Source organism: Platalea leucorodia (assembly GCF_965183815.1).
Source record: "Platalea leucorodia genome assembly, chromosome: Z".
In the NCBI taxonomy this organism is placed as follows: domain Eukaryota; kingdom Metazoa; phylum Chordata; class Aves; order Pelecaniformes; family Threskiornithidae; genus Platalea; species Platalea leucorodia.
In genome coordinates this window covers 69480846-69507013 of record NC_138858.1, presented here as the reverse complement: position 1 = coordinate 69507013, position 26168 = coordinate 69480846, and the positions used below count along the sequence as shown (strand labels likewise).

At 36.3% G+C, this 26168-nt stretch overlaps 1 protein-coding gene across 1 annotated transcript in view; it reads right to left on the bottom strand.

Annotated features, from left to right (window-relative positions):
- DTWD2 (DTW domain containing 2) overlaps positions 1-26168 on the bottom strand; it is a gene marked incomplete at its 5' end in the record, with an annotated part of 107218 nt that overhangs the window by 40161 nt on the left and 40889 nt on the right. Inside the window, 2 exons of the mRNA XM_082336729.1 lie at positions 4702-4891; positions 24195-24289. Coding sequence (XP_082192855.1) covers positions 4702-4891; positions 24195-24289 — 285 coding nt within the window. The remainder of the gene's footprint in view (positions 1-4701; positions 4892-24194; positions 24290-26168) is intronic.

Here is a 26168-nt window from a genome sequence, read left to right as displayed (position 1 = left end):
CCATAATGATAATGTACAGACCAGATTAATAACTTCACTTCTGTCCCCCAGAGGCTTGCTGCAATCAGAAATAGGTGAGGCAGAATTTGGGTGACTAGTAAGTCAGCAGGGTGTATTTTGTTCATAGATATGTTTCTTGTCAGGTGTTTCTGACAGGCACCTCAGGTGATGTGACCAAATTAATTTATTTGTAATAGAGAAGGTTAAGTAAGAGAAGAAGTTATGGTGAAGTATTATTCATTTTCTGCACCTTATTTACTCAATGCTATGCTTGGCAGGTTAAAACAAATATTTTAGTTCTACACATAATACGGATTCTTTTTATGCCCCTGCATTTACATTATGAATATATAAACTTTTACTCTTTGGAACAGTGCAGTTTTGAGCTTAAAGAACTTTTCAACTGTTGGACAAAACTATTACTCAATGAATTCCACTGGTTTATGCATGGCTAACTATCTTCTTTACACTCATTTCAATAAAAGTATGGTTCACAGGCAAAATGGAACTATAACACTGGGAACAAAATTCCAGTATGAAGTTGTTTAAAGAAGGTATCAGGAAAATACTTCATTTCCAATACCTTTCCCATATGGAAATAGGACTTCACCCCATGTTACTTAATTCTCCTGATTATTCTCAAGTTATCTGTTGTAATCAACCACTGTTTCACTAGCTGGTTAGCTCCTGATTTATTTTTCTCAGTAATAATGTGTAAGAGTGAAGCAGAGAGAAATAAGTGTTAATAAGAAATAAAGTGAAATGAGACAAACATCATTACCAAAAAAAACAGGTACCATAGCAAAATTACATGCAAAATATTATCTTTTTTCTAAACAAAGAAATACTGTCAATTTCTTTCAGGTTCAGCTATTTTTATTTCAACAGGTCATTAGAACCTAAATTTAGCTTACATGCTAACAACTGACTAAAGAAAAATCAAATTTTGTAATTTACAATACAGGATAAGAAATAGGTTCTACCACAGCAATTATTATTAGGAAATAGCAGTAATCTAAGCTGAGTAAGTGACAGCCCAGAAGCTACTCTCAACACCATAATGAAAGAGAAATTGAAGATTATGCTATCTAGAAGAAGAGACAGATAACAAAATGGATTATCTACACACAGTCCTCTTCCATATCATAACACTACTGATCTGATCTTCCAAAAACACTGACTGCAGACAGACAGAGGTCGTAGTTAAGTGCCATAAAGCAGCAATCACCTGGAATATGCTCAAATAACTGATCTTCTAAAAATAAAAATCCACTACTGAAGACAGACTAACTGTCAGCAGAAAAAAAACCTAAAACAATGATCAGGTTTCAGCTTTATAGAGGAAGACAGCATGAACTTCAAACAAAATTGAATTACACACAACAGAAGTAAATAACTTAAGTCAGTTTTAAAATGACTGGACAACAAAACACCTTTAAAAAATGTGTAATACACCTCCATTTGTTCCAGGTTTTGCAGAGATCACCTGTCTTACATGTACCCACTGACAGCAGCAAGCACATAAGAGAAGGGAAGCAAAAAGGGAGGCCATCTAGAACACTCAAGCAACTCCCCAAGTTAATTTTCAAGAAAGGGACACTAATAAAGAGTACAAATTAATAGAAAAAGGCCATTGTGGAATAGTGGGCTGGAGTTTAGCTGCAACCATCGGATCTTATCTTCGAAGATATTAGTCTGATTCTGCCAGCTAAAAAAAAAGAAAAGAGAGAGAGAGAGAGAAAGGGAAAGGGGTGGGGGGGAAGAGGGAGGAGATGGAGGAGAGGGAGGAGAGGTAGGAGAGGGGGAGAGAGAGAGACAATAGAGAGAAAAGAGAGGGGAAAAAAGAGAGGGGGAAAAAAGAGGAAGTTGCAAAGGAAGAGGAATAATTAGTGGTTTTGGCTAATAAAGCTAAAACTATTTTTGCAAGTTTTAAAAGGAACAGACAAGAATGATGATCAATTTTTTTCCTGGACCTACCCCTCCCTCCAACTGAATAGATTAGGAAAAAGTGTTTTCTTCTGCTTTTTCTAACTCAGGAATACACTCTGCAATTGAGAATAGCCAGTTTACAGAATTTGTGATTTTTGACTTTTGCCATTTTTTTAAATTGGTAGGGCCCAAATAAAGAGATTATGAATGGAAACACTTTCTCACTTAAAGGGAAGTCATGTATCTCTTGTCAGGTGCCTCAGCGTATGACAATATTCTGCAGAATTTGAAATGGATTGCAGTGAAATAAATTTCATAAAATATATTCATAAAGTTGCATTTAAATTGAAATATACTGAAATGAATCCCATAAGTTCCTAGATGTAAAGTCCATCTGTTTCACCATCGTCCTCTGAAGGCCAAAATAATTGGACTAAAACCTAGAGTCTACTCTTCTGTTTCACTTACACCAGTATAACCGAATTGCTATACTATAGTAAGAACCTAAAAGTAACTCCCAGATTTCATATAAAACAGATTTCATCCCCTAAAGCAAATTACTTATAAGACTTACAGTAGCTCTTTTTTTGAATTAGCAGCATGTTGACTAACAGTACTGCATTTAAACTATTCTAACATCATAGTCAAAGGGCTTTGGTTTTTAAGTTTGCAAATTGCCATCTTCTCTTCCCTCGTGAAGTGGTAGTCATCTTTTCACTGATCAAAAGGTGATCCAATGACAAAGACAACTTTTTCCTTTAGTAAAACTGTTGGTATTAATACTTTTTCTACAATATACTTTCAATAATGGCCCTGAATGAAAATGGCAGCTTTGTCAACAAATTACACCTGGACAAATAATCCTAGTCTTATTGAGATACTTAAGAAATAGAAATAAAATCCTTGTTTTTACCACCCAGTGGGCGGTATTTTTTATACACGTTGGAAAACTTCCCTCTAAGACATACTATTATAACAATATATGGGTAGAAATATCTTACAGGCATCATACCATCTACCAGAACCCAAGCGACCAGGACAAAATTCTGCCCCAGTCTGATCCGTAGAAAAACTGCTCCTATATGTGATTTTGGACAGCCAAATGGAGCTAGCTGATGGAAAAAAATATTTCAGAACACTCACATGTTTGTGAATTCACACCAAATGCTTGCCGTCCCCAGAAGTTTCAAAAAAGCACAATAAATGAGGAACTGCAAACTAGTTATAAACTAGAACAAACACTGGAGTTAAGACAGCTTCTTACACAAGAGCTGCGTTCATTGCATTTGACAGTTCAAAAGGGCCAGAGGTCCTTCATCCCTGCAGGAGCTGTGTGCTCTGCCACACCCCAGCTCCCTACCAGTATGAGTGTAGGGGAACTGGTGAGGAGCAAAATCAAGAATCTCATTCTAAGAATCAACACAAGAGGAAACCTAAAGCAATGGCGGCGCTAAACTTTAGACAGCAATTTTACTTCCAAACAAATTGAAACTTATAGTATTACAGACAAGTTCCAGCCACAAAAGGAATGTAATGGTTTGACCAGTTTTTCCATGCTCTATTGACAAGCATACGACAAAACTACAGAACCAAAAAGTTACATTTCCTTTCAAAGACTTATAAAGAATCCAACCAGTAACATTTCCCAACCGCTGGATTTAGAAGAAGTTGGCTATGAATGATGTACAATGCAGATACAAAACTGCAGGGCACGAAATTAGAGCTTTTCCTAGAAAATCTGTAGATTGAGCACTTAACTCAGACACACCATTGTAGTACATAAAGAAATGCTGCCTGGTGTGTTTATATGACATAAATATAAATAAGTTTAATCCAATAACAGGAGAAAAACTTACTTAATAACAGCAACTGAGTCACACAAGATTAAGTTTTACCTTCAAAACTTACATTCAAGAACCCTGTGCCAAAGCCACACTCAATTACCAACTAAAAAATTCCTTGAAAAGTAGTGTCATACCATTCTCAGTGCAGCAACAGGAGCCTATGTTCACTAATTTTATTAACATTGTATTACAATCTAGGGTATTTTCATTAGGGCAGGGAGAGCTGTAATAATTGTATAACCACAGCTTAAGCCTTATCGGCATTTCAGGTGGGTGTGTTGATGTTCCTAAGGAAAACAAAAAAGACACCCAACCCACCAACCAAAAAAACCAACCAAAAAAAACAACAAAACCCCCAAACCAGATGTGACCAGTATTTATTCTGTGTAAATTCTAAGGAACATTTGCTAAAAGTCAGAAAGTCATTAATATGGTGGAGACCAAATATGCGGGAAAGAGTTTGACACTTTCATAAGAGGCTACAAAATTCTACTTTCAGCTTTCCTGTTACTGCAATGCAAAATACTTATGCAGGGGAAAACCATGTTTATTTCATTGTATATGTCCTAACATCTTAGGCAACAGGGAAAAATTTCCTACACAAACCAGTTTTCAATTTTGCAAAATAATGATTCACTATAAAGCTAGATGCATTAACTCAAAACAAAGAAAAACTAATTTCAAGCGACAAAGTGAAAACCCCCAATATTTACAGTCATCTTTCACACAATCTTATAGGCCATTTTATTTAATTGTTCAAGCTTTCCTTATCTTGTCAGCTGGTTACAGCTGAGAAGGAAAAAAAGATTTCCATGATTTTCATCTTCACAAAAACACTCCCTTCTGGCTGGTCAGAAAGCAAGCATCTACGAGACACAATTAAAAGTTTTATTTTACATACATATATATATTCACATATTTTACTCACCTGCTTGGGAAGCTGGAAGAGAGAATTTTTGTAAAATATATCTTTAGCCTGACTCCATGTTCCATCAATGATGATCATAACAGATGGACTAGAAGACATCACAGCAACTTCTTCCAAACTGGTTGCTTCAGCTCCAGGATACAAAATTAGAGTACTGGGATTTCTGCACACTGTTGCCAATTCAGGATACCTTCAATGCACAGACACACAAAATGACAGCAATTATTAAAAGTTTTCATGACAAATACATACTTCCAGATATTCCAAGTTACTAACTCCCACTCATCATCTCTAAATTTTACTTAATTTTCAAAAAAAGTCCATCGCTCAGCTACCACTTTCTCTTTTAACACCTCAAAAGTTGTTGTTTCTCCCTCAGCTCCTAAGGGTGTGGGGGAACCACCCACAAAAGTAATCAATGAAAGCTTGATAAAGCAATATATCAGGAATATTTTCTGATATTTTAATTATTAAGTCTCTAACGTCTATTTGAACGAAAGATGTTCTGAATTGTTTGCCAAAATTTAACATATGGATTCTAGAAAAATTTGTTCAAGCACTTGGCACAAACATACAAGGTTCAAAATGGAATGATTGTAGTATATATAAAGAAAATCAGCAATTCATGGTCCACATCTACAGCATATTTTTGAAAATTTTACGATCTCAATTTTTTTTTTTTTTTTTAATTACTACATCTATAGTTACAGTCCCCAAACTTGTACATTCTCTTCTTCCTTCCTGTTGGCTTCTACATTTGACAATGGTACCAGAGGAATAACTACTGTCTATTAAGTGTTCACTTAATGTACATGGAAATTCTTGAAGTTTTTGCAGGACACCACTGTAAGTTAGTTTATAAAAATCTATGAAAGGCATTCTCATTTAAGTAGTATTGGAAGCCTCAAAAACCACCTAGTCAAGCAGGCCAGTAAAGGAGAATCTGAGAAAAAGCTGGCCTTGTAACAAAGACTGCATTACTTGTCTTGCATCAATTTCAACGGTATCATCATGTACTCTTCAGAATCGCTTCAATCAGAAAGCAGGAAGCAATACAAAGCAAGGGCTAGCTGGCTGAAGCATGTGACAAAGAATAAGAAATTAATTCTGCCTAATACCTCACATTATAAAGAGTAACTGATGTGGTAGGAGGAGAAGAGCAATACAGTGTGTGACTACTTGTGCTCTAAAGTGGAAAGGGAAGCTAGTACAGATTATCAGAGAAAATAAAGTGTATCGGAACGAGGTTAACAATAGCCAGCACACAAAGTGGGCTCTCTATGCTATCTATCAAGAACCACCAGGTGCAAGAGCATGGACACACACACAGGCAGGATGTAGATATGTAAGTTCACACTGAGAAATTCCTAATGCCACTGTGACCCCACAGCTTTTAAGTCCCAGGAGTTAGGCACTGGCACCACTTCTCCAAAAATCAAGCAAGAATCTCCTTTCTTAAGAGAGGAGGAAAAAAAAAAAAAGGTTAGGGAAGAAAGAAATGGTTAATAATGGGTTTTGAGTTGATATATACCAGGTGTACTTCAAATCTGTGCATTCCATTATCACTCTCTGGGGATACACGTGAAAACACAATTTTATCAGTGTTATGTTCAGGCAGAATTGCAGTGCCTAAGACATTGAGATCCTGAGTTTAAGATTCATATAGGACCATATGGGAAATATCTGAAATTAAAGAGGAACTGAATTCAGCGTACCAATAAGCCCAGAGCTAGTATTCCAATATTTGACCATCCTCACCCCCCCAAGCAAACCGTCCAGACTGGTTCAACACTATGTGGTTCATTACTGTCAACATTATTTACTGAAAGAAAGTAATGATCTCCTCTTCCAAAATGAACAGTAAAAGACGTGTAAATAGAGACAGAAAATACGTAAGGTAAGCATGGCAAGTAGAAGTACATGGAAACTTCTCTGCCCACCATTTTTTTAAACCTTACTTACATTATAGTAATTTGGTATCACTTTAGTTTAACCAAGAGTCATGCTACACAAAATCAAAACCAAGGGGGTATCTCACTACAAGCTACCTAGCACTCAAGGTTTAAATCTAGAAAATTAGTCATTATTTTCAGATATTTGCCTTGAGAACCCAGCTCCTTGAAGAGCAAAGTATCCTGATTCTGGGGTAGCAGAACTTTCAAATCATTAACAACTCTCAGATGATTAAAAAAAAAAAAATAGAATAATGAATTCTTAAAACTAATCCAAAACCGTAATGATTATCAAGCACTACAATCTCATATTATGAACACTACAACTGAAGTCTTAGTCTTTGAAATATGACTCAGTTGAAAGCAATGGTTTTCAATGCATACTCATCTAACAATTCCAGTCATTTCAGTTTACAGCAGTTTATATGCAAAAGCAAAGACGGGGGTCATTCAAACAAATTTTGTAAATTTCTACCACAAATTTAACCTAGGATTTGAGGGCTGATTATGCATACACTGCCATAAGAACTCATAACACTTTACAAACTAGTAGGAGTTGCTGCTATCTTCAGAGTTTACTATCCACAGACTTAATCCTAGAGTGACACTGAGCACATGCAGAGAGCTATTTAGTACTCTTTCTTTTCATAGGAACAGGTTCTCAGAAATACATGCTGTGCAACCCCTTCTAGGTTATGGTTCACACTGACAGTCACAGTCCACATTAGTAGCTTTATCAAAACGTGTTAATTGCGTTCATAAAACAGACTTGTTCTTCCTTCCTTAGAATAGCACAGAAGGAATGAGCTAAATATAAACGCCTAATGATTTGCTTATAAAGGGATATAGTTTGTATAAAACAAGTTCAAAAAAGTTTTGTATGTATTTTTATACAGGTACATCCTGTTAATTCCACTGCAGGTTTTGTATTTGCTGGGTTTTAAGGCTCTGCTTCCTGTTAGTTGTTGCTGATACAAAGTGCAATTAGACTTTTTCTACTCACATACTACCACCATTAAGAATTTGTCCCCCAAAACAGTTTTTATGTACGTCCTTCAGATGCATTTAATTAGATCTGTGAAAGGAATTAAAAGTCTCAGTGAAAGACTGAATTTGTATCTGGTAAATAAAAATGAATCTGTTAACTGAAAAAATTGATATGGCATTCAAAAGGCAAGTACATATCTACAATACCACTTTTCACAACCACTTAGCAAGAATATGCTTCCGATGTGCTTGCTTTGGGTAAACACTGTAATACAGTGTATTTAATCACACACTACTTCTGAAATAGTGCTATAGGACATGATTTTCTCTACAAAAGTCAGATGTTTTTAAAGGAAACTTATAGGAAACAATTGTGAAAAAACAGCCATTTCACTATAATGCTGAAACAGAGCTGTTGCCTGCTGAGCTCTTTTGAAAACCCAATTGACACCCTATGGTACAAGTTTTTTTTTCCCATATAAGCTTTCACTTGTATGCTTAAGCTTACTACAGCATATAAGTAAAAGGACTAGGAATTAGATTTCACCTTCACAGAGCTTTACTTCTAAAAGTAAGTGCATATAATCCTGCTATAAAAACACATTCAAACAATGTTAATATTGACTTTTTGAATACCAATAATTTATTCCATTGTTTAAGTACAAGAGTGATTTGGGACAAATAGTATGGCTTATTAAAAATACAGGAGACAATTTCATTAAGGCTGATGTTTGTATTCATGATGACTCATGAAATATTAACGGATATATGCCAATTTTGAAACCCTTCTCAGAGCCACAGCAGAAGCTCATTGCTCAGTCCTGTGCTACCCAGGAAAATGTATTTTTGGTTTTTATCCCTGCCTAAATTTCCCCTGCAAAACAAGGGTACAGTAAAAAACTCAGTACCAGGTCAGCTGGCAGTCCAGACTGCCTTGTTTAGAATGATTAGACAGAAATTTCAGGCCACACACCAGATCACTGCACTGGGAGGTAGATAAGCAACATCTTAGCAAGACACATCACTGGTCCCAAGTCCTCCAAACTGCTAAAAGCTGAGAGAGGAACTGGGTAAGTCTCACCAGGCTTGTAGCCACTCTTCTGTGAGCCCTATCCTTTGGGGTGGTTTTTGTTTGTTTGTTACTTTTAAATTCAAGCTGCTTTTATTTAAATTCAGGAACACAATTCTGTAGTCCAGCTAGACTTGCATATGTGGGGAAATTAAACCCAACAGAAACACAGAGGTAAGTTAGGAGCAGAAGGCCAAGTTTGGATAAGCACAAGGACAAGCTAGGAGCACAAGCACAAACAGTCACACCAGAATAAGCTAGTCCAAGCTACTGAAGGAACAGGTGATTACGATGATGGAAGAATTTCACACTGCAGCTACCCACAGTCAGAAACACAGTCGTCTTGCTCTTCTTGCCATCTTGTGACATAGAGTAGCACACAGTTTCACAGCACTTGTAACTTCGAACATGGCAAAAATACAACATTCCTGTCATCAAGACAAGTATCTTTGGCAGTGCAGATGCAGAACAAGGGGGGGATGTTTGTGCTGGGGGCAGCAGTTGCTGTAGACAAGATAGCTGGACCACATGCCTCACGACAAAGCTTTATGAAACGTCTCCACAAATGAGTTTGCCCACTAGTTTATGACAGCCTGGATTCAGGAACAATTCAGTGAAAGACATTCCTCCTTTAATTGTATCTCTTCTCCCCAGTGTTCAGAACATCGACATTTCCTGCCACCTTTGAAACCCCAACTTCATCTGCAAATACTTGAATGTGACTGTGGCCCAATACCAGCAGACATGTCAAAGACAATGTCAAGGCTGGGTATGGTAAAGGGGCACAGCAGTAAGCCCAAGAGGCTAAACTGGGAGGGGAAGAAGAGGCTGAAGAGCAGTGTGGTTGCTGGTCAGTGTCAGAGACTACTTTAAGTTACATCTTATTCCACATCATAGTCCTAGATCTTTACATAGCACTTTTGTAGAAGCCTTTTTTAGTGTGAAGCATGACTAACTAACTTCAGAGAATTAATGGGGACTTTAATTTTACCTTCGATTTCAGTCAGAACAGACATGCTGATGGCAGACTCTTTGAAGCCACCAAATTTCAAGAGGAGACCAAGAAGCCGAATTTCTAAACAACAAATACTTTTCTTCCTACAGATCAGAGGTCGACTTTTAAAGAATTCACAACTCTGTGTCAGTCAGGGCAAAAAAGAAAGCTAATGTTGCTACATGTGAAAAAAATCTCTTTAATAGTCTGTTCCTCCTCAGCCTTTCTCAAAGACACTGCAAAAGAACAGTATAAACTCCTAACTGAGTGACAATTAGAATTTACTTCTTAATTTAGGTACTGTACTTCAGTGTATATCCAGACTTAGTAGGCTTTAGAATTACTTTGTTTTGCATGCTACTTCACAAACAACTTTTCTCATTAAGTAAGCAGACCAGGTAAAGAATTTCAAATACTAAATTGTTCTATGTTAACTTAATAGCCATGAAGACAATCAGTTAAGCAAATCCTTCATTTATGTTGTGTCACACATATTCATGCACTATTAACAGCAGTTATCAAAAGCTTCCTGTAGATTTATCATGATTAGGACTTCAAAGCCATGAATCTCAATCCTTAAGTAAGAATCTCAAAATAATGTATTATAGTAAATCTCTGACAAAGTTACAAATATACACAATTCACTCACATATATGTAACAACGAAAAAAGATGTGCAGCTCTCTAACATTCCACTCTAGCCAAGGCAATCGTTTACCTGAGTTCTTAATTGTCACTGGGGCGGGAAGGGGTGGGGAAGAACACAGTATAATTTTTCCTTTTGGAAATATCACAACTGTAACAGTTTGAACATGAGCCAACAGTGTGCCCTGGCAGCCAGGAGGGCCAACCGTGTCCTGGGGTGCATCAAGCACTGTATTGCTAGCTGGTCAAGGGAGATGATTGTCCCAGTCTACTCCACACTGGTGCTACCTCATCTCGAGTCCTGTGTGCAGTTCTGGGCCCCACAGTACAAAAAGAATACGAAGCTACTGCAGAGTGTCCAGAGGAGAGCCACAAAGATGGTGAAGGGTTTAGAGGGGAAGCCGTATGAGGAGCGGCTGAAGTCACTTGGTCTCTTCAGCCTGGAGGAGACTGGGGGGAGACCTCATCGCAGCCTACAGCTCCCTCACAAGGGAAAAAGGAGGGGCAGGCACTGATCTCTTCTCCCTGGCGACCATTGATAGAACCCAAGGGAACAGCAGGAAGATATGCCAGGGGAGTATTAAGCAATTGAGTATTAAGCAATATAATTATAAAAATGTGATTCAAGTGATAGAAGTGACACTTTGTGGGAACTAAAGGCACTTTAAATTCATATGTATTGGATATTAATAGAAAAAGAGCTTGCTTGAAAAATACACTCAGGTAAAACGAGGTGTTACATTCTCTGAAGCCTGCAAGGCAGAACAATATCTATTCTTTTCTCTCTGGGTCTCCAAGTAATAGCTAAGGAGGAAAAGAATATAGTGGAGACATATGAAGGATCAGATGGCTTGGAATTTTCTAACCATTTCTAGGTTGCTAAAAATTAGCAGATACTCTCCAACAAGCCTTCGAAACAAAGACAACAGGATTTTAAAAACAAATGTTCACAGAATTCATGGGCAATACTAAGAATAAGTGTGAAAGGACAAAAAAAAAAAGTTACTATTTCCACAGAAGAAAGAAGTACAAATTAAGGGGACAAAATGCAAAGGATGAAAAAGAAATGCAACGAAAACTTTTGCCAAATCCTGAACACTTCACTGATGTCATAAACCGAATGAAATATAAAAAGTATAAGCAAACATGAATATAGATACAATAGAGACTCACTAAGATACAAAGGATGGTTATAAAAGTATAGCACAAGTCTAAGTGAGTACCACGAAAACTAAGTAAAAAATAAGCACATTAATTAAAGCTAGAGGGAAAAAAAAAAAAACATGAACCACCACGTTGGTCTGCAATCCAGAAGAAAAATTAGTAACAAATAAAATTAGGAATAAGTAAAACCTCAAAAATTGAATTTCACAGTTGACCTTTTCAATGGAACAATGGGAGGAACACAACCAACATCAACAAACAAGTCAGCTCTTAGACGAGAATACAGGCCACCTCAAAAAGTACTCTACTGCAGTTATAAAGCATTGTCCTTTCTTACACACAAAAAAAAAATTAAAAACGCAAACCCACAAACTTATAGGTGTGAACTAGCTGAAGAAGGTCTACTGACAAGAACAGCAAGAGGGATAAAAGTCTTCACAGAGAAACTGAATAAACTGAGTTTGTAAGTTTTCGAGAAAAGAAGACCAAAGGGAAACCTAGTTAATAGTCTCCAAAACCACAACAGGAAGGAAATATCCTTTTCTCCATGTCCACAGAGAACAAGAAAGCTAAAAAAAAAAAAAAAAAAAAAATAACTGCAGCAGTAAAGATTCCAACTAAACAGAGACAAAACCTCACAAGCTTTCTAATGGTAATGAGTTAGGTTCATGTGTTAAAACAAACCCATTGAGGATTCTGTCCTGTACATGGTATTAACACCATGTCTACATGCAGCTGATCTCACTTTCGTAGGGGACCAAAAGTGGCATCTTGAGGATCTTTCTATCACTGCTTCTCCAACTATGCTGATATATATATATATATATATATATATGTAATGAATATCAAATGCCAATACTGGTCTTTAGATGATCTTATTCTTAAATGTAATGATTTCAAGTAATCGAACTATGCTGAAGGAATATCCTCTATATAGACATGATCTTGTTTCCTGTGTTCTCACACATGTACTATTTTAATAACACATGATTTTCCCATGAACATTCATTCCTGGCACTGCACCTGCTGTATTTGTATATATTACTAGCTTTGAGTCTTCATTAGCAGTTTGTAGACTTCAGAAAATGCTGGAATTCCCAAGAAAAATCAAACTGTATCATTTACAGCTGCAGTATTCCACTTCAATCCAAGTAACATTTTATTGCAATAATTAAAAATAAGATTAATCTGAAGATAATCACTTTCTCTTTCTATAAATACATTGATATAAAATTTCTTATCTGTTACCCATCTTTCTATGACCTACAGTTAATGTAAAGCTCAAAAAGATGATGCGATTTAAAAGATATGTTTTAAGGTGCAACTATGGTCTTGAACTCTGTAAGGGAAATATTTGCAATACTTGCTTCTCATATAAACCACTGTTCAGCCTTAGTTTTGGTATGCAGCAGGCATTGCAGGCCTATATAATCCATTTAGTCTGACAACAATCTCCGCTAAGCCGAACTATTCAGATCTTTCATTTGTGCCTGAATTGTATCCAAGCACTTTGTCATAGCACACTTATACTCATGATTGTACTTAAGTAGCATTTCATTATTTCTGGGATACATGCTTTTGAGATGTGTAATTTAAACACTATCTTATCTCATTATAATCCAGTTTTTGTATCATAAACACTTTATTACACATCTATACTCAGTTTCTCTCAAACTCTCTAAGTGGTTTTCATTCAACAGGGATCTATTAAACTTTGCCAGTGCGAAAGGTAAGTGTTCAAATTTTAAAAATCCAACATTGACATTTAGTAGCAAACAGTACTAATATTATACAAGGGATGCTAATTTATTAGCTGTGGAAAACCATCAAGTTAATGGGAACTTCTCAGTTTTTCTCATCATTTTTACTGTTTCACCTTGGTCATAGGCAGGTGCCTTTGCCTCTCTCAGTATTCCCTCACTTGGAAGATTATAGGAATACTGATCCCCATAATTCCCATAAAGTAATAAAATGAATAAAAATAAAGGCAACAACCCTCTACCATCTCCACACTCAGAAATAGTCCCTTAGGAGCAGGACTGAAGCATAAGAGATACCCACCAAGAGAAAAAACGATGTTTTCATATTAGATACTCTACTTTTTGTAGATAAATGACATTTAGTCTCCAATACAATCTGGATTTTTGTTCTTCCCTTTTAAACAGATCAATTCCATAAACAAATTATCTTTGGTTGAAAGATCAAATAATGAGACATATTTTTAATGTTTGGAAACCTGTAATTCTACAACTAAATATTTTACCTTTTACTAGGGAAAAAGATCATAACTACAGCTTATTAAATAACCCTTTTTAATCTGTGAAAACCTGTATATAAAATCTTTGTTAGCAAAAACTCCGCAGTGAAAAACCATCATTATGAATGCCTCCAAATAACATTAGCTTTTAAAGCATGTAAATAAAAACAGAAGTGAGTTTGTACTGAAACCTTAGTAAGTGATACCAAGTTTCTTATTACTGTTACAAGTGGAGCTGGCCTGCAACATTTAATAAACTAGAATAAAAAAGGAATAATGGGTAATAATGGGTTGTTTTTATTGTGTCTTCTATTATTCCAATTTCAAATTACTACTTCTTTCTCAGGTACTGTGCTTAAATTAAAACAAAAATAGAACATAAACTGGTATTAAAAGGAAAACTACTTCCTGTCTGTACTATTAGAGTACTAACAGGTTTTTCAAGAAAAGCGGTTTTCAACCAATCTCAACATTTAAAAACCTGACTCTTCTATATAATATGCCAACAGTCATATCTGGTAATATGGGCAGATTAGTTCTGAAAATGAATGCAATGGCAGCCAGAGGTACAGTCCTGTCAAGAAATGAAAAGCAGAGCCATTATTCTGGCAAGTTTTTGCTTTGTTTGTGGACCGCAATACCAATTCCCTCAAATATTTAATGACTTCCTCAATGAAGAGAGTTTATTGCAAACCTCTCCCTCCCACCAAAAAGAAAATTTTTTAAAAAACCAAAAAACAACCCACAACAACAACAACAGATTCTTATGCACTAAAACATGATTCTCCACATTCTACTGAAGGACACTTTTTTCTTTTACACTGCATTCAGTAATCTCTTCCTATCTACTGCTTATATAATGTAAAACCTAACAAAAACATTTTATCGCTTATCTAGCACCATGGAAAAACTAAGAAAACAAATATACAGTTTTCTTACAAAGAAAATGAATATTCTTTCTACAGAAGACCAGCAGCAATCATTTGATTAAGTTATACCCAGCTTATTTAAACAATTAACTGCAGAGAAACCTAGACAGCAGTACTTAGAAATACCTAGAAGCCATAACCATAGGCTAAACCACTTCTCCTCTACATAACAAATACACTCAGACTAAGTCTAATCCTCTCTTAAGCAGCATGTAGAACCCATACAGAAAGGCGGCCAGAGAAACTGCAGTAATTCTAACAGACTTTCATAGATCTTTTACTGAGTCTTAAGATGCTTTTTATGTAACACAAGCTAGCCATCCATTAACATCTCTAAACATCTTAAAACCTTACTTTCAATAACAAGACTCCTTTTCGCCCCCTGCTAAGTCTGTAAAACTTCAATTAAACGTTTGTTTTTTATAATAGCTGTATTGCTTTATTTGTAACTTGTTTGCTATAATTTAGGATGTTAACCACATACATACATTCTAAAAGCCAGTACTTCTTCAAAGTGCTTCTTTTGGAGAGAAGGGGGACAAAACTGAAATAGAAGCCAGGAAACTCATAAAGAATTCTTGAAGTGTCACCACTAGAGACAAAAATAATCTTCCTCTCCTTCTAGTAGAGAAAAAATTCTCCAAGCATACCCTAAGCGCAAGCAGGAGCGGGGCAGGGGAAGGAATTTCTAAAGCTACAATCCTAGAATAGTAGGAAAAGGTCATACTGTACCTTAATTCTAGCTCAAGGTATAACAAGAAAAGAAAGCAGAGAATTGTACAGAGAAAAGACTTCAGAATAAAACTTCTAAATACAGCAAAAATACCCAAATAAATTAGAAAATGAAGCCCAAGAAACAAAGCAATTATTCGAAATGGCAGCAGCAATTAGTATGTCTAGAAATACCACATGCCTTTAAAATAAATGTCATCCATTACTGTTTCTCAAAAGAAGTTGTGCATTTTGTTTCAAGAAAGTAATGTATCTGTTTCTCATCTGTAACTTGGGCTAATGCAATTTATTTCACTACTAACATGAAGTATTCACAACAAATGATTTCCAAATGAAACAAAGAGAATAAATTACTAATGCCAGATAACTTCTACTTTTTACTCCATGTGAAAAAAGAACACAATTCAGTGCAAATTTTGGCACTGATTCACATAGATGTTGCTGAGATAGGCCCAAAGGCATCATCCTGCTAAGGCAAATCCAGACCACCGCATTAGTCTTACACAGCTGGTGAACCGTGGCTGCTGGTCACTACATTCACTTGCACAGTTCTTTCCCTGCACAAAGCATGAGCACCCGTGCTGGAGCAGGGGAAAAGAGGGAGGAGGAAGAAGTGGCAGAGAGGAGCAGCTGTGGACTGACCACAAAGCTGAAGGCTGCAATAGTCAAAGAAAATATAGCCAGAGAAAATGTTATCCCAATTACTCTAAGGAATCTCAAATTTGATATGGTAAAGTACAGGTTCAGATGTAAATGAGCACACGCTCAATTAGTCAGCATTAATTAGTTTCATATACAGAATGAACAAAAGCTGTGACAGGCTGATCTCTGGCTGCATCTACTCATTCTTGACTGAGATAAGGAATAGAAATGTGCAAATTTAGTTTAATAAACATAATGACACTGAAGCACACAAAAAAAAAACCTTACAAGAAAGTTACCTGAATAAAGAACCGTATCTTGTAAATAGTTTTAAATTATTTGGTAAGTGGTAAGACTTGATTAGTTAATATTTGATATGGTAAGAAAATCTTTATTTGCAATCAAACACTAGAAAAGTGCCATACCTACAGTATGTAATTACCACAAACAGCTTTATAAAATTAACAGAATATGTTGCATTTTATTGCTTCAAAACTGGCTGAAGTTACAAATTTTCCCAAGTGCTCCAATTAATTTCTGATCTAAACTACTGAACTGTAGCAGAGCTGGCAACTATACTGTACAGAATGTATTGGAGATTTGTGTAGCCTGATTTGAGAGAGCAATGCAAATAAACTTGTAATTGCCTCCTCACTGTCCTAAATAACAGGGTGGTGGATGCAGAGATATTTGCATCTGTTTTCCTGTTAGTGATCATTCATTAAAGTACATAATTTTATCATAGCGCACAGAATTAGCAAACTACAGAAGTGTAAATATTTGCAAAGGGGGAAGGTTTGAGAATAAGATTACCTTTTCAGAAAAAAAAAAAAGAAAGAAAGAAAAAAAAAAAAAAGGCAAAACCACCCCTCCCAAACTGTCACAAAGTATAAAATGAAACTTAAAAGCAATAGTGACAAGGCTGTTTATACAACTATGATATCCAAATAAAATAATTCAAATTTTTGACATGTTAGATTTTAGATACAGTTGCTATCTCTGTTCAATATATGCCAGAAATTCCTGTTGAGTGGAACAAACAGTATTATTATTCAAAAACAATTGCCTAGAAAAAGTTAAAATATTAGTAGCCTAAAAAGAACATGCATCCTGTAAGTTATATTTTATTCATGAATATGAGACTATACTTGTTTTTCCCCTAGTATTTCCATAGTGAATAGCAAACTTACTGCTAAGGAATGTACTGCAATTGTTAGATACAGTCCTATGAATGATGCTAGGAAAAGACATTAGCACACTTTTTCTGCCCCACCCCACCCCTTTTTTGAAGTATCATCTCTTTATAAAAAACAGTACCTTAATAGACATCCTTCAAATGTAAATGCTTCTGTAACTGCAGTCTCAGAAAACCATACTGTATGTCCAGCTATATAAACCACACTTTAACTTTGTATTCAGGAAAGAATACTCACCTAGACTAATTGAGACAATGGATGCCCTAGCTACCCTTCTGTCCTCCCCCACACTTTTTAATTTTTTCATTGCTCTTGCTCACTGTATCGTGTACTAACAATAACATTCCATTTTCAGTGCAGGGCTTGAAATATAGATCATGTAAAACAAACTTATTGTTTAATATATTTTGCTGGGCAGACTTCTGGATTTGATCTTCCTTTCAAATGTGTATCTTGACCAAATGGGCATCCTGGTTCTCCTTTATCACCTTAATCTTTTCTACCATGCAGCCTTCCTAATCCACCGGGAGTTCAAATTTAGCTAGTGGAGTAGAAGGAGGAAGAAAAGGATAGACATTCAGTGTTCCCATGCCAACATGATCATGACCAAATTTGACTCAGGCTATGTCCGTTCCTGCATATGTAATCACACACTAATGTGCTTCGAAAGCTTCAAACATGTGATATACAAAAAATACTACCTGCTACATTAGAATAACAAATACATACATAATACTACAACTGCATATGCAAGTTGCAGGTACAAATTCTAATGCATTAATTTGCACTATTCAAGCACTGAAGACCCTCACTTTTTGAGACCAGACATCAGTTCACCGAGGAACTGTAAAAACAAAACAAAAGTATATAGTCCCTATCAAGTAATTAACAAAGTAGATGTAAAACAGATTAAGTAAAGGAATAAGAAACCTATAATAAGAACAATGGGGAGCACAAACCTCAAGTATTTTCAGTATATTGGGAGCCTGACATGCTTCTGTATGCACATATTAAAATCTATGGCAAATTGAGTTTTTCAGACAGATACAACAGAGACTAATTACCTCTACAAGTGTTTCCGGGACAATTAACGAAGCCTAAACAGACACATGGAACAAATTTAACCAACAATAATTTTTTATTGGCAGGCATCTTTGAGTAACAGGAGGTAAAAGTACACATTTCAAGAGGGAGCAGGACAACAGGAAGCCAGGCAAAGAAAAGCTCTGAAAACAACATACTTGTTTTCGGTCTGACAACAAGAGATAGCATCCTGACTTGTCAAACAATCAGGACAAAGCAGTTCAATAAGCTGAGAAAACAGTTGTTCAGCAGGACTTTGGATGGACCTGCATGAGAAAAGACTGTTATGTTTACCAAGGGCAAAGAAAAGCATGCTATAATATCTGAAACAGATGAAAGTCAAGACAAGAATTGTAAGCTCAAGCTTAACAGTCACCAGAACATATCAGAGAATTAGGACCTCTCCTTGTATTCCAAAAGAGCATAGATTTGCAAGTTTTCAGCATTTGGGCATGATATGACCATGAGTCTGTAGATAATCAGTAAAAATCAAATGCAGAGAAAAGAAGTAGGCCTCTATGAAACCAATACAGAAAACTGAACCAAAGAACAGCATTCTGAAGCCAAAATGATGATAGAGGGACAGAAACTAAACAGTACAAGAATACCAAAATGTAGAAGATATCCCAAGATTAAAACAAAGTTTTGAAAGATGGGTAATACAGGAGATTAGACTCAGCCAAGAGAAATCAGAAGATAAAGTGTCACTAGATTAAATACTTAAGCTAGAAGAAAGGAAGGGACGAGAAAAATATGTTCTTTTGCCAGTGCAGAGCAGAATGAAGGAAAGTCAACAAGGCAAGAACAAAAACCACACCACTATGTTCTGTCACTATCATCCCAGAAAAATCATCAGTATTGAGGAAAGACAGCAAAAGAGTTGGAGGAAGATCTGCCTGTTTCAAGAAATTAAGTTTTGATCGTGGCAGTGTAGGTTGCAAAATACACTGGGTTAACATCAATGAAAATTTAGAATTGCTTAGCTGCAAAGATAGCAGAATTGAAGGAGGAGAGAATAAGGTGAGCACAGAAAGGAAGTTCTGCCATGGACGGGAAGGTCAGTCATACCAATAGAGGACAGGAAGCAGCTTTGGGGCTGACAATCTCGGCAATGAATACTGATAAACTGGAAACCATCTGACAACTGAGTAAGAGCAGAAAGGACAAAGCTACTGGAAATTACTCAGAGGGAGGTGGGAGTATTTAGAAATCTAAGAGAATATTACTTTTTAAGAACTATATATGCCTTTGATAAGCAGAAGCGCTGAATCAGAGACACTGATTTAATAAAAAAAAGGTTTTGATCAAGAACTATGAAGCAGAAGTTATCCTAACTAATGCTAGAGAATTTGAGATACCATCAACTAAGAAAGATCTAGAAATCTTAAGTCACACACAAAGGGCTTGGATAGGTGGTAGCTAATGAAAACAGTAAGGGATTTGTACATCTGTAAATTCTAACATGTGAAGGTACCAAAGAAGGCAGCGGAAAAGGGAAAGGAAATTACGCATAAGTTATACACATTTGAATGCTGACAGGCAGGAAAGGAGTAAAAAAAGAGAGGAACAAAATAAAATGGATACAATGGAAAAAAAATGCATATAAGCATTTTCCTACCATTCCTAATGAAGGTGATTAAGTTATACACATTACAACTATTACAAACAGTTAAAAATCCATTTGTTTCACAAATATAGGATAAAAATATTCTAAGATATCAATATACACTAACTTTCACATTTTCCTTTCTAGAAGGTTCAAAAATCTAAGGCACAGGCTGTTAGAAGAGTCTCTAGTCAAATTTATTGGTAAAACATATTTTGTCAAGGTTATAATCATTCTATATACTCCTGTGCTTTGCAGCATCAATACCACAAAAACAGCCTTATAACAGAAATGAACAGAAATAACTGAAATTACTGTCACTTTAGAAATTAACCAGAGTCCTACCACAGTGTTTTGGTAGGTCTGGCTGATCCTTAATATCAGTTTTTCAGTGTCTGCTACATGATACGTGGTCACTTCATGAAGTCAGAAGTGTAAACTCCAGTTACCACAGAATCAGCCTGACCTTGTGCAAGTAAGGAAGCTTGCTTTGCATAAAAGTTTTGAAAATTTCAGTACAAGTGATTTGAGCCCTCTGCTTGCTTCTGCTGTTGTTCTAGCTGATGTCTAAAAGGTGCCTATATTTAACAGGCCCAGCATCTATACTAATAAGGTATGTCAGACACACAAAGTATTTTACACTTTTACATAAAATTCAGTCTCCAGCCTGGCAATGATGCTAACTCCACCCTCCCTGCCTGCCATGCTACTATGATACTGGGTTCATTGTAAATCTATAAAAAGAATTGAACAGAAAATATTAACAACTCAAAAAAGTGCTATTTTTACAATACCACTGTTCAGTAAGTACTCATGCCAAATTGTTCACTGTTAGCTTAATCATTTTAGCACGTCAAAGATTAACCCTATCTGACAATAATGTAATAATACAAAAAAGGTCAGAAGTTAGTGTCTTTGAGTACTTGGGGGAAAAAAACACCACAGATAACCAACAGGACTGGTCTTTCAATTCAGAAGTGCCATCTGATGAGTCAAGTCACCATGCAAACATTGCACACTTTCAGTAGAATTAGAATGCCAGATTGCAGGAAGAATGGACAAGACTGGGTAAAATCATAAATTAGCACTTAAAAACAATTGGATTAATCACTTCTTATCTTTACCATTATTGTGTTAATTATATGTTGAAGATATCAACATCAAAAAGCTTTGATTATCTGTTTACTTCTGTAAAGACTTCCAAAAGTTGTTTCTTTAGCTTTTCCGCAATATAGGTCAATCAAGAATAAGGTACATGTAATCTACATAATTTGTAAATCAGTTTTCAACCACAAGAAAAGGTGACCTGAGAGTGGAACTGGGTAGAGGAAATGCTAAAAACAAAACAAAACAAAACAAAACAAAACAAAACAAAACAAAACAAAAAGCTTTATGTTTACTCTTTATAGAATCATAGAATCATTAAGGTTGGACAAACACAAGTTAAAAAAAAAAAACAACCCTGATTTCCAGTCTTACTGTCACAAACATCAAGAAGCCTAAATGTTAAGCTTTCAAATCATCCCACATACTCTGTAGTATCCAATTCTGTGTGGAGTTCCTTATGAAATCCCTCTGTGCTCTTCATCAGTTTTGGATGCTGATTACAAAGCATAGGAAAAATTTAATTTTGTAGCACTAGCACAAATGAGGAAAAATAACCTACATACACTTGGGTAATAAACTGGCTTTCCCTTTCAAGAGAGGGGCACTAAAGCACTGAAGGAGCTACCCTGATCAGATGGTACATTCATTCTCACCTGAAAGCAGACCTCTTCTGACAGCTACAGATTAACAACTGTCAGTTTGCTGGTTGGTATGCCACTGCTAGAGATGTTGTGATGGAGACTAAAAAAAAAAAATCAGCCGCTGTGTGTGGCTTAATTTTCACTCAAATCCATAATGACAATTATTTATCCTCCCAAAGGCTACCTTGAAGTGTTCTTAGCTTTCAGAGCTGTTGCCAAGAGCTGCTGGATCCTGTGATAATACAAATATGCCCACTACCATTCTATTTTGATAATTTACAAATGTATGGGCAACCATCAAGGACATCACTTTCCCAGACCTGCTGCATGGTAGGGCTTCTACATGTATGCAGAAAAAGAATGTGTGCATCACATTACCCCTCCATCTGCAGGCACTGTTCACATGCAAGATCAGTGCAAGCACAGATTTAGAGTTACACTGTTTCTATTCCCTTCCAACCCATGCACTTCTGGTGGATGCTGCAAAGGATGTAAATCATATCACACAACTTCAGAAAAAGCAAAGGTATGGCCTTAATGTGATTCAAAACAATGATGCTTACAAAATGTATCAGCAAGCACTCTTTAATAAATTTTTTTCTTCAAAGTAAGACAGTGTGGCTTTTAAGAAAACCAGAAAAAAACCCAAGCCCTGTTTAGTCTAATATGCCATAAAACATGAGCTGATCCACTGCAATTTATGAGGCTTTAAAAGTCCCATTAGCAGAGATTTTCACCCTAAGAGGAGGACAGGGTCTAGTATAGCCCTCCCTGCTCATGGTAAACACTAAGATGTTTCTATCCCTGCCTGCAGATGCCTGTTCTTAGCACATACCACAACAGAGAATGAACTTAAGTCATTCCAAGTGATTAATGTGAGCTCTCTGAACACATCTAACCAGTTTTATGGCCTGAAAGGATGCTAGAAGTCCAAGATACCGCTCATATGATCCTCTAACCAGCTATTCAAGTACCAAGTGCTAGTTACAAATAAGGAACAGGGATTAAAACATTGACAGAAGGCATATATAGCAAAGAAAAAATAAATGTAGACATAATACATTTCAAAGCTGGAAAATAACTTTTCTCTCCTTCTCATCCTTCCTCCTCCCATGAAGGTGGGAATGAACTCCATGACTGAGCAATCCCGATTTCTGCAGTCTCACATCCACAGCACAAAGCAGGCATACTGCAGGTACTTAGAGTGGAGCCATGACTACTACCTACTTACTTGTAGCCCTGGATCCAGGTAAGTCAGATCACCAAAATTCATATTAACCTAAAGAAAACTTTCATTTATTTCACCACCTCCACTATGTTTTATGGCAAAGAAACCGCATAGGAACTAGGTAATTATGAATATATTTAAACTATTTTGAGGCTGAGATGTTCCACAACTGGTTTTGACCTAAAGAAGATCCTTTAGGTTAGAGAAATATCTCTGGATTCAAACTTGAAGAAGCTTTAATACTGTAATCATCACTTGTAAAAAAATTCTAAGGAGATTTACAGCAGACTATTGATAGTGTTCTACCCTGTGCACATCAGTAAGAAAAGCTGCTTCATTTTCAGGTTCAATGGGAAGACAGTACAATTTCCCTGTAGCCTGGAACTTCTTAGATAATTATTATAGTTATTATCATAGAAGACTAATAGAAAAGCAATGTATTTCTAATGTGCTCTAGTTACTATACAGGCAGCACAAAGGTGTGGGAGCACCACTCTGAATCACCTTCTGACATTTTTGTTCACTGAACTCTACCAAAAGTTTTCTCCAAAGATTAAACTCAATTTTAGAATTAATTTCCTTCATCAGTATTCATGATTTTTATTTGGTTTTATTGAAAATGTATGTAGTAGAATTTCATTGGCATCTGTAATAAGAACTGGTTTCTAATACTGAGCTTCATCTAATGAAGATTAAAGGCATTATGTGGGAGACCAATATTGTCCAAGGTTGCAGAATAATAAAAAAAAAAATTAAAAAATTCTGAAAGCTATGCTTTTTTATAACTAATTTTAAGAGAAAGAAGAAAGGATTTGAAAAAATACATTCTCTGTGAGTTTTTCACCACTGGACTTCCTTCTCAAGTTCAATCTCCCACACTCGAGTAAAAACTATTACTTATATTTCAGTAACATCAAATGGTTTGCCAGACAAAGCACAAATGAAAAGAACCATAGAGACAAGACCAAACCTAGTTCCAGGTTAGAGCAAAACTGCAAAAAGCTAAGAGTTGCAGAGTAACCACCTGAACCTGCCAAGAGCACAAAACCAAGACAGTAAAAGCTACAACCTAGAGGAAGACATATCAAGTGTTTCTGACTATTATACACAACTTATCTTTGCTGGAAATCAGCTTATATCAAAAGCGAATATGCACACTTGAAACAAAAATTAAGAACACTGTTGGCTCTTAATAAAGACACTGAAAAAAGTATCTCCATAAGTTACAGAGGACCAGAAAATGCATAGACAATGCTGCTCACCTGTCTTCACTAAAACGTCGACCAACCAAAATTTTACATTTGTCTGGAGGGAGACAAGCTGCTAGCAAAGGTACTGTCCTTAACACTCGACTTTCCTGTAAAAAAGAAAAGTTACTTTTGAATAAAATCAAGGAGGGCTTCTATGACTTGTTAACGTTTCCACTTACTTTCAAGTTCTTTTGACTACAGACACAGAAAAAATCTCACCAGATAACTGAAAAAAAAGATCTACAAGAAAAAATATCCGATTTTGATGCACTCAAATTGCATTGTTTTGACTGACAGTATTAAACTTAGTCTTAACTAACCTATGATCTTGAGCATAAATTTGAACTAGGCTATCAGTATCAAAAAAACCCAATGAAACTTCACAGAATAATAAACAGCAGACAAAAACCAGCATTAGGATTAATGTAATAGGTTGGGAAGCTAATGTCTCTGTATTGGAAAATGAGGGGACGGCTTGATTTCCACAAAGAGGTGCTAAAAATAAAAGCACTGTGTGTATCAGAAGAGACAGCGTGAAATACAAATATGTCCACTCCGCTGTCACTTCACAGTAACCAGGACAATGGCACCAACACTGCCATGAGTATTCCGTCTCATGACATTCAGGCTGTGTTGACCGGGCATCTGCCTACATCTTTGTGCCACAGATAAGGAAGGTAACTGCCATGCCTAGGTGGGGAGCAGGGACTCTTCAGATCTCAAAGAGCATTAGAGAGAGCTGTGTTGGAGTAGGGCTTCAGAAAGTGGAGGCAGAGGGAAGTACTGCCAGCTGAAGCAAACCATCTACTTATTAAACAGAGGAATTTGTTTCTGTCCCTTATTTAACACAGCTGGGAACACAGTAGCTTTTGTCTAGAGAAGAAGTACTGCAAACTGAGCTTGAATATTTACGATGTCAATTTTTGTTTTCCCACCGAGGAAGAGGGAGCATAGTTATCTCGCATTTAACAAAGACAGCAAGCCAACACTGAAAACTGAATGGAAGTTTCAGTTTATTTATTTATCACAAGAGGAACAAACGAAGGTTATTAGCTGAATCTAGCAGGAGGCAAGACACTAGAGGTCAGGTGAGGATTACAAAAGCCCTAAACCCAGTAAGAAATGAGTTCTTACAGTATTCTCAACCTGAATGTCTCATGATTCAGACAATGAAAATCCAAAAATCAGTCCCTAAACCACAGGATTAATTAATGCAAACCCGGGAAGGGGTTGGTCCATCTTTTGATTTATGAGCTGTATATCAACAATTCAGTATTTGTGAACATGTAAGGCCTTGATTAGCTCTTTTCAATTCTCTCTGGGTGGCTGTTACCTTCCACAAGTATCAATGTTCAGCTGCCTGTGGCTGTCACACCATCTTGCTACCAAACTGCTGTTAAATTAGTTCTGTGAAGACTTTTATCACTGTTGCCTAAAAACTTAATTAATTTTGCTTTTTCTGATCCATATCTACTGATCCTCTATAAATAAAACATCATGGAGGTGAAGGAATAAGTTGTCCTGCTACCTCCACCACCACTTTGCACAGCAGCAATGGCATGATGTCTCCTAGGGATAGATGAAGATCAAAGTACCTGAGGAGTGAAGTGGTAGCAAGGGGAGGGAGAAATATCCTTCAAACTACCATTGATTTCTTCTATCTCAGCAAAGCGGAATAAGCCATCAACGGTGGCACAGTATTATTTGTCTTTATTTCATCATAATTAAATAACACTCCAATTCACTAGACAGAAGATTCCCTTCTTCATAAGAATGTAAGAAGTGGCAATAAAGGAACTGGAAGAAAATCAATTATTTGTCTCTGATAAGCAAAACTAAAAGAGCTATCATCAGTCAAGGGAAAGTCATTCAACTGTTCCCTCCAATGTCATATCATTACTTCAGAATTACCTTTCATATCAAATAAATTCATTCTCCTACCAACAGGGAAAATGGAATTTTCCAATCTAAAAAACAATCCATGTT